The 9903-nt window shown below is 42.8% G+C and overlaps 1 protein-coding gene across 3 annotated transcripts; it reads right to left on the bottom strand.

Annotated features, from left to right (window-relative positions):
- Nucleotides 1-487: 487 nt before the first annotated feature.
- masp2 (MBL associated serine protease 2) lies at nucleotides 488-4938 on the bottom strand. 3 transcript variants are annotated; one of them, XM_058084386.2, is made up of 6 exons: nucleotides 4818-4938; nucleotides 4526-4747; nucleotides 4272-4450; nucleotides 2747-2878; nucleotides 1037-1233; nucleotides 488-855 (listed from the first exon to the last, which is right to left on the bottom strand). In XM_058084386.2, exons 1-6 carry the CDS (start codon nucleotides 4823-4825, stop codon nucleotides 682-684), a joined length of 912 nt encoding a protein of 303 aa, XP_057940369.2. In that variant the 5' UTR covers nucleotides 4826-4938; the 3' UTR covers nucleotides 488-681. The 3 variants fall into 3 exon arrangements, with proteins under 3 accessions (XP_057940369.2, XP_078653935.1, XP_057940371.2); XM_078797809.1 differs by having other exon boundaries at nucleotides 4272-4444; XM_058084388.2 differs by having other exon boundaries at nucleotides 489-855; nucleotides 4526-4647; nucleotides 4818-4935.
- Between the last annotated feature and the right edge of the window lie 4965 nt (nucleotides 4939-9903).

The raw sequence follows: 9903 nt of genomic DNA, 5'->3' as shown, positions 1-9903 counted from the left end.
TTTTTGTCGAGGCTAGGCTAAGGTAAGATAAACTGAGCTGATTACTGCAGCATTGCTGACGCCTTGTGACCAGAATACTACTGTATACGTATATGACCCTATATGACTCTATATAATACTGGCCTAGCTTTACAGTTTTGTATTGGCCTATTTTTTATGCACACGGTGGGGGCAATTGGAATCAGAGAAGCAGTAAAAAGTAATGGCTACATCAACACAAGAGCGTTTCTTTCGTACCAGGATGCTTAAGTGTATACTTGTATACCCACTTGTTGGACGGAAATGCAGGAAATGCTAGTGTGGAAGTACAAAAGTGTCGGATTGGAAGCAATTTCTTGGTACTTGAGCACCCTTTAACCACTGTTTTGACAGAGAAGAGGGGATGAGTTTAGTCAGGATGAAACTACATAATGTACGAAGGTTAAAGGAGTAGCAGCTCACAGCTCCTTTCAATACAATCATGGATTTAGAATCACGTATTTTATTACCATTTCAGTTGGTATTAAAACTCAGATTGTAATTTTAAGTCACAAAGTGATGAAACGTGTGTAGAATAAGCTATGGAATGGTTCATCTTGAGTTTTATTTTTACATTGTCAATGTCATTTTTTTTGTAATTACAGAATTATCTGAGCTTATATTGGACAGAATATGATGGTAAAATAACAATTATGGTAAGGCCTATTCAATAGGGAGCGATGCAGCATTTGTACCGTTGTACATGATCTTCCATCCTTTGTTTTTGCCACTCATGTCAGATGTAAATGTTATCTTCACTTGGTGACTTCCTGTTTCGATGCGGCCTGGTGATGTCGATCCACAGAAGGGTCCGTACTCTCGTCCAGCTGTCAAAATCTTGTAAATAAAAACCAGGGATTGTGATTCATTATTGGTACAATTGGTGTAAAATATGCAGGAAACCACATGGTCCAAGAGCACATCGCTTTAGTGACGTGTACACAATGACACACGGCCTACGCATGGACGTGAGGACGAATACTTTGCTGGGTTGTTGCTCTCTCGTCCCATCACTCACCTTTAACATATCGTATGGACATGGGAAATCTGGGTGTTCCTCGATGTCAAAGGGCTCCTTGAAGTCCAGAGTTATTTCGTAGCCCTTCGGAAGTTGGATGGTGTGGCTGCAGTTACTCATAGGTGGGTATGTGTTTGGGTAACCCGGACTCATCAGCATCCCTGTCGTGTTTCTCAACACCTGGCTGTGGCACAGTACTGTGGAGATATACTGGATACGTTTTATTGGCAGCGTAAAAGCTTCCATTGAAGACTAAAAAACAAACAGCAAACTAGAAAAGCACTCGGAGAGCACAGACGTACGCCAATTTTTTGGATCAGTCTTTGATTTAGTGAACCAATTGGTAGCAATGAAGGCACACAGGGAATACTAGCAACATGGCAGCAGGAAACAAAACATTTGTGGAATGGGATGGCTCAAAAAAAGCTGTGTTAAAGCTGTCCCTTTGTGATGTCAGAGAGGGGCAGACTTCCTTATATGGTTATATGGTAGTTAGCAGGTAGCTAGCATAGGTAGCAATTTGAGCGTGTGACCAATCATAGCGGAGTGGGCGTGCCTGGAGGCGGGCTGTGGGTGGAATAAATGATCATAGATCATTTCGGCAGGAAGCAGAAATCCAAGGAAATACACCCGGAATAGGTGCAGATTCTAGAGGATCTAAAAAGTTTGCTGTGTGGGTTATTGCGTGTAGCTGCTCTACAGGAGACCACAACTCAATACAAAGGGTGGAAAATGAGTATAATAGGTCGTGCATATTATTAGTAAAACAGTGGATGAATGAATGAAAGTGATATATTTCATATCTGATCATTTATAATTATTATAAGTGATGTGTTTTGTGTAATTTCTGTCATTGGCCTATGGGGCAGTTATAACTGACCACAATGAATTCTCCTTAGCAATAAATGTCCAGGCCTGTGTCACATGATCAGGAAAAGGAATCCAAGCTATTCTGTAATCGAGGTCCAGGAGTTTTAAAAACATTGCTTTTATTCACCACCACAAATCTTACATCATCTCATGTTGTGGCTGCATCCTGCCTCCGAGTCGCTTTACCAAATACAGTAAACATGTCTCTTACCATAATACATACATCAATAGACTAATTATTGGGACGTAATGACTGGCATCCATTAAGGTTGAATTAGTGACGCAGTAAGTGTGCAGATGTCCCAGGCAATACTAATGAGTGTTGCAGAGAGGCTATAATTCATATGATTAGTAAAACCTGCAGGCAGTTCATCATTTTTTGCTTATTCACTCATTATTTATTTTGTCACCCCTCTTCCTCTAGCAAAGAATGATAAGTCAAGCCACGTCAGAGCAGTAATTGTGATTTATTACCATGGCGGCACACTAATAGTGCTGCACATAGGTATCCATTTTTAATATCAATTGGAAGTTGCTTCTCCCCTGAGAATCAACACTAATTAACCTTGTCTTTCGGCAGCCGGCGGAGATCAAGCGTTTTATGTGTCACGATGCTACTTGACTGTGAAATTTCAGTGCAGGTAAGCTGTGAATGACTCGAGGACTGTGATCGGCGACAAATGTTATTCATTTTTCAAGGCTTGATCTGTCGTGGAGAGTAAAAGTTAAGGATATCGTGGCATAATATAATAAGCTTCTAATCAGTAATTAATGTAGAAATGAAAACAGATGGATGGATGGATGGATGGACACTTGCGTTGTATCTGACCTCTTGCTCACCTGTGCAAGATCGTTTGTTCTGATGGAGCAGGTATCCTGGTCTGCATGTGCAGTAATACCCGCCGATGTAGTTGTGGCAAAAATGGTCGCACACTCTGTCCGCGTGCACACTGGACCGACACTCGTTGACATCTGCGGAAGACAGAGAGGTCAGAGGGTAAACTGTGAGGCGGTCTTGGCCTAAATGGGACTGTGCAGTAATGAAATGGACATTCATTAACTTAAGTTAAGTAGCAGTCGTGGGAGCTGCAAGGAGCTCACAAGTTGCATCGCAGCATTTCTTTGTCGTGTCCAATTAAAAAGGGGATTTTAAATTGGAGGAAAACCCAAACCCAACTGGATTTGCACTGTTAGACTGAACTAATAAGCTAAGGTGCCGTTGTATGAATTGTTAAAATTTGCATGTAATGACAAGCTTAACGGGCTGCTACGAAGGTGGGAAATGTTTGGTGGTCTATTAATAGTCATCTGTATTTCAAATCATAAGCAATATTGGCGCTTAAAGTAACAGCTTTAATGGTTAGCTCGTAACAAGGAGACTGGTGTATCTGATCGCCATCACAGATTTTAGTGCTTTCTGATATTGGTGGACAAATCAAATCAACTTTATTTGGAGAGCACTTTTCCTGCAAAGACATGCAACGCAAAGTGCTTTACAGAATTAAAAACAATTACCACAATTAAAAGGAAAAACAATTACTAAGAAAGCCCCTCCATCCCACCCTCCATACTAGACACACACACACACCAACACACACACAATCATACACAATCACACACAGTAGGGAGACATGGCATGGCACTGAGGATCAAGGAAACGCCACCTTTGGGGCCGTCCACACTGGGAGGAGCCGCAAGCCGAGCATCGGGGGACCAGCACCCGGGCCCCCCGACTCCGACAGACGGGCGGACCCCCACATCAAAGGCAGGAACCCCCAGCCGGCCGGGTCGAAGGGACCCAAGGATGGCACCCCCTCAGCAGACCCGACACAGCCCCCAGTGTGGAGGACCCCCCCTGAGGAAATACTGGAGTTAAAAGCTAAAGACTAAGAGCAGAAAATAGGACTAAAAAAATAAAAACGTAAGAAAAAGTTTAAAAATATTAGTTAAAAGCTTGATTAATCTTTTTTTTTAAATATCAACAGTCACCGCAGTCCTGAGGCTCTCTGGCAGGCCGTTTCACAGGTGGGGGCCATAGTGGCTAAATGCTGCCTCACCGTGGGTTTTGGTATTGTTAAAAGGCCAGTGCCGGAGGACCGCAGGGTCCGCGGGGGTTGCTATGGTAAAAGCAGATGAGATAAATAAGAAGGTGCAAAGCCGTTAAGACATTTAAAAACCAGTAAGAGAATGTTAAAATCAACAACCCGGGTTATGTTATATATCTCATGTTGCATGAAAACCAGCAGAGTTCACATACACAGTATATTTTCTACAGAAACACTCTGATTGGAGGAGTAGAATTAGAATCATCAAAATACACAAGTCAGCGCTTCCAGGCAAAAAAAAGTGTCACATTCGTCATCACCTTCTGAGGTGTAAAACGCTTGGAAGCCGGTGAATCGCTCCTCGTTAGAGTAGTCACTCCTAAAGACCACTGACATGCGGTTGCCGGCTGACAGGATGACGGTGTTCCTCGGGCTGCTTTCATGGTGCTTTGCTTCTTCTCCACAGAAACGCACGGTATCGTTTCCCTCCGCCAAAACCCATTTGGACAAGGTCATGGCACTTTAAAGACCCAATCTAAATAATTTACTGCAAATAGTGTGAGCAGGCTGTACCTGGATGTAGTCATACTCGCACAGGTTGGAAGGTTCAACGCTGAAGTGGGTGAAGTAGAGTTTGACCCTGTGGCCCTGTGGGACGCTGATGTTCCACACCATGTGAGCGTTATCAGGGTATGGCTGGGGGAAGTTGGGGGAGGTGAAGTTTCCATATATGCCTGTCATTTCCACACCCAGCAAGACACGGAAGAGGGAAAATAGGACAAATACACAGCCGCCACTATCCCAATAACGCGTGAGTGCAGCAGTTTGAGGAATGTTTCAAAATAGTACGATAACCGGAGGCTCACCTGCTCATGTTGTGGCATCACAGTCCTCAGATGTTTTGTGTCTGTTGAATTGGTTCCCCCTCAGCTCGGTGCTCTTTGGGTAATTGAACCCGCGTGTCATGTCCAGCTGACAGTTAGGTAAACAAAGTGCGACAGGCACATTACCAGTGTCGTCATAGCCCACCTCCCTCGGTCGCAGATGTCAGAGGAACTAGACATCAATATCTTGTTGAAACCTCTATTCTGGCCGCTTCGCCACCGTGACACCAGCTTTACAAGTCAAGCCACGTCACGAGGCTTATGAAAGTCATTTCATAAAGAAAAAGCAGGTTCATTCGGGCTGATCAGGGGGGAACGTTTTAAAGCGGGCCAATGGACATGTTTGGCCTGAACAATTAAGTGGTCAATAGTCAAAGGTTCAATCTGCATGGGTAACAACACAGAGGCCCAGTTACGAGGCAAAATCTCAAACAAAGCTATGGAATGGATTGAGTAAGGAACTCAAACAATGCACAACGATGAGCCAATTCAAGAAACAATACAAGCAGTTGATGTTTGCTAAATACAAGGATGAAGAGTCTTGAACCAGTCATGATGTGCTATATATATCACTATATTGACACTTACTATGGTATATATCAATTGGAATCTGATGCATGTTCAAATGAAATAAAACCATTACCATTACCAAGCTTCCCCCACAGAACCACCACACATCGGCACTGTCACGATCCGGCTTGCGGGCTTTGCGATTATAATAATAATACATTTTATTTCAAAGCGCCTTTCAGGACACCCAAGGTCGCTGTACAGAAGATATAAAAACACAAATATAAAAAATACAAGATAAAAGAGAACAAACAATGAATAAGAACATACAATAAATAAGGGGGGGGGGCATGTGATGCAGTTAGAGGGAGTAAGCTAGTTTGAACAGATGAGTTTTGAGTTTGGATTTGAAGATAGGAAGGGTGGCAGAGTTACGGAGGTCAGGTGGCAATGAGTTCCAGAGTTTGGGAGCAGAGCGACTGAAAGCTCTGCTCCCCATAGTGCTGAGGTGTGCAGAGGATACAGTGAGATGGAGGGAGGAGGAAGATCTGAGGGAGCGGGAAGGATTGACAATGTGGACGAGGTCAGAGAGGTGAGGGGGGGCAAGGTTGTGGATGGACTTGTAGGTGAACAGAAGGATTTTGAAGGTGATTCTATGACCCGACCCGAGGATGCAGAGAGCAGGACCAAAAGTGCAGATAAAACGTTGGATTTAATGGCAGCAGCAGGATACAACAACTACCAAACAGAAGGCAAACCAAAGACAATGAAGCCACAACAGAACGAGCACACATCTGAACTACTAAATAGGGATTAAGAAATTAGAGGCAGGTGCGTGAAAAGAGCTGGGATAAGGAAAACGGAAGGGAACAACAAAGGAAGTGCTTACAAAGTAACAGCATGGACACCGGAACAGAGGCAAAGAAGAAAACTATGAGAGCTGTCACGAGGGGGTGAAGCCCGATCGTGACGGGCACGGGCGACAGAAAACTGGAGAATTTGACAATGCCAAAATAGAAGTACAATGTGTGGCAGGAAGCTGGCCCACCCGTCCTTTAGAAGAAAGACGTTACCTTTGGGCTAAAAATGGGAGGGGTCGCATTGGGAGGTGACTGGGTAGACACAGTCCCAACCTGTGGCTGGACATGAACCCCAATTGGAACCCCGAACGTGGGAGTTCATCGCTGTTTGTAAACCAGTTTCAAAGGCAAATATGCCTTTCTTGGTAAATTTGTGCGTCTCAAAAGAGAGAACTGGACCTGTGCTGGCGGGAATATCACATTGAGGGTTGGATGCTTTCCGTTGTGGCTGACTGTTGACCACCTTTAACAGACCCATGGGGTCGGGCCCCGTCACATCCAAGGCCAGGATAAAATAGAAGGCATTGATGCTAATTATTTCCGAGCTTGCTTTAATGTTTTAAAAGCCAATGTATACATTCCCTCTCCCACTGCATTGAACAGACAAGCCTCTTTTGTTTGCATACATCCACAGCATAATATTAGTCACAATGCACCAGGACCGACGTACGGGACCGTTTTGTTGAATATGTGTGAAATGGTTAAAAGGTAACCTGTCATCATAATGCCTCATTACAAACGGAATGACAGCGTATTCAGGCTTTGTGTTTGGATAGAAAGTACTTATTGACAGTATTCAATTAGTGTCAAGCCCTTTTTGAACATTTTGTAAGCATTTCATATCCAAGCACATATTTTTCTGAAAGCTAACAGCCAGGAGTGAATTACTATAATCAGCCACATAAGCACCTTTGTTAACCCCCCTTTGCAAATGACCTCTCTGATATCTGATGGCAGTCATTTCAAATGCTTCCTTTTTTTGAACGACTGTGATGTAAGCTGGGGGATATTAAACTGCAATGCAACACATACTGATGGCAGATGTTCTTTTGGGGGTGGGGGGGGGCATACAGCTATCATTCTGCCTTTGACGCTCCAGGATGTCGTAGTCCCAACATAGTCCCAAATAACCTATTGATGCCATTTTGTCATCAGTGGTTTTCGTTTCCTCTGCTCAGGAAAATACATTTTTAAGCGTCGATTGGAAGTTTGGTAAATGCTGTTTGTGTGGTTTTTCAGCTTTGCTCAAGATTGACTGAAAAGATGCAAAAGGCTGCTGGGTGAGGTGACGTGCTAATTAGAATTAGTGACATCATTGCAGAGTCTTTGCATTCTGTCAGTTGTGTCAGCACTTTGCACCTGCTTGCAAATGACAGACTCTCGATAGATTCCAATGACGTTATTCCTTTTAATTATACGTTATTCCGGTTAATTGGTCCCAGACCCAAACGCGATAAGTGAATTGTGAAAAGTGAAAAACAACATTTATGTATTTAGAACAAAGAAAACCTTTATAGCACCACCCGAAACAAGCAGACAATAAAAACCACTGTCAGTGATTGATGCACGATCGTGCCCGCTGTCATTAAAAAATGCACTGTGTTATGAAACAAGTTTAAGGTTGCAATGATGAGATTTAAGATTTTATGTATGCCTCATGTATGCCTCAGCATATGCTCTTGTGCTACTGTGCAAGTGTACCTAATGTTGTGGCCAGTCCAGGCAGGTTGCCATTGCCACTGTTCGTATACTGCTATCTGAAAATGACCAAAATTCTTATATTGTAGATAGAACGGCCATTTTATGATGACTTCATGGAATAAGACAAAAACACATTTTAAGGGTAAAAGCGGTCACGCTAACCCCATTGAGTTGTTGAGTATCTGCACAGCGCTGTGAACCGTATGTACAGAACAACTTTAGAATGAGTATCCTCTCATCCCCAGTAAGCACAAGAGCTGCATCAAGCAGTCTGCCTGTATGGCTATCATACTACATTATATACATAAGCGTGGTAAAATATTACACCCCTCTCAATATGTTGCCGTATTCAATCTTAACCTTGTTTCGTAACATATGCGGTGCATTTGACAAGACCACCATACTTTTTTTTCTTTTGTCTGTTTACTTAATTTGGCCGGTGATATAAAGCCAGTTGGACAACTTTGCTTGTAGTACTGATCGCTGTACTTTTGAGAAAAAGTATAATGAACAAGGATGACAGATTATTCAATAAAGAGATCAAAATAAAAATAAACAGAAATGCTTCCTATAGCGTTGACAGTTGTCTTGAGGCTACCATGGTGCTCTTCAGAGAAGATGCAGCTTCCAATTGGCCCTTTTAAATACCCTTTCTCATGATTGGCTTCACCTGTGCATGCAGGTCAAGGGTCAATGAGCTTACCAAACATAGGCTAATAATAAAGACCTTTCCCTCACCCACCACTAATGGTCTTCAAAACCGGGTCCCATGGTGGACGAGTGGTTAGCATGAAGGCCACATAGTGCGGAGGCGGCAGAAAGACCTGGGTTCGATTCTCCGCTTGGCATCATTGTGTGAATTTTGCATGTTCTCCATGTGCATGCATGGGTTTTCTCCGGGTACTCCGGTTTCCTCCCACATTCCAAAAACATGCTAGGTTAATTGGCCACTCCAAATTGCCCATAGGTATGAATGTGAGTGGGAATGGTTGTTTGTCTACATGTGCCCTGTGATTGGCTGCCGTACCCATGGTAACTACTCTACACATCAGGCCTTTTTTACCATTAGTATGCTAATATATGACCAATATATCATTTCATTACTTCATATCTAAAAGTAGTGTTGACAGATGAGTGCTTCTGAAGTGAACATCATTAGAAGGATTGGGGCTCAAATGCCACAATAATTAGACATTACAGCACGACAGCTCCTTCATTGTTTAATGCACAAATGTTTTATTGACAGCTTGGTAAAGATTTTGTGCTAAAGTAGAAAAATAACCTGATGTTAGGATCAATATTTAGTACTCCTATAACATTGCTCTTGCGGCTAGACATCCTATTTTCACAATGTAACCTCACAAATACGTAGGATGTGATCTGCTCTTGAAATAGAGAGCATAGATAGGTAGGTTGGATCTGCAGGCATTCGACGACAATCACACATATGTCCCTAAAAATGGAGGTTATGATGAATAAAAGGGCTGTGATGTCATATTGTTGCCAAAAGCCTTGAATTAAAGATGAGACTCGACACTTGAATGACAACTTGTCACAGTCCAGAAATGATTTACATATGCGTCATGAGTGAAGCACATCAGCCGTGCATGTGCTTGTGCATGTAAGCATTAATAATTGAAACAACTCACATGCACACAAACAAGCATAAAGTCTAGCGTCATAATTTGGGCATGATCAAATGACCATGTGCTGCGACCACGCTTGTGCTGGCGCCGCCATGCCGTTACAAGGGCTTTCTTCGAGGCAGTCAGACAGTCATTGAATAAACAACCAAATGAAAAGATGAAAGAGCAGCCACTGTTTACGTATTCCAAGTCAACAAAAGACGGAGTGAATGCACAAACTAAAATCATGTTGTGAAAGCTTTATCATGCATATTGTTCATTTCCTTGTGCTGGCTGATTGTATCAGTGATATCTATGAGCATCTTAGACAAGACATCAATATACGTATATATATTTACATATTTTCTGTGT

This window comes from Doryrhamphus excisus, linkage group LG17 (genome assembly GCF_037039965.1).
Source record: "Doryrhamphus excisus strain RoL-2023G ecotype Guam linkage group LG17, RoL_Dexc_Guam_v1.1, whole genome shotgun sequence".
Lineage (NCBI taxonomy): Eukaryota > Metazoa > Chordata > Actinopteri > Syngnathiformes > Syngnathidae > Doryrhamphus > Doryrhamphus excisus.
This window is presented reverse-complemented; position numbering and strand designations above follow the sequence as displayed.

What these genes read in the sequence shown, in the direction of transcription:
- masp2 (XM_058084386.2), bottom strand. An exon ending in TGCGAGTATGACTACATCCA is followed by an intron (nt 4,451 to 4,525) that starts GGTACAGCCTGC and finishes CTTGTCCAAATG; the next exon opens with GGTTTTGGCGGAGGGAAACG. An exon ending in AGCGTTTTACACCTCAGAAG is followed by an intron (nt 2,879 to 4,271) that starts GTGATGACGAAT and finishes TGTCTTCCGCAG; the next exon opens with ATGTCAACGAGTGTCGGTCC.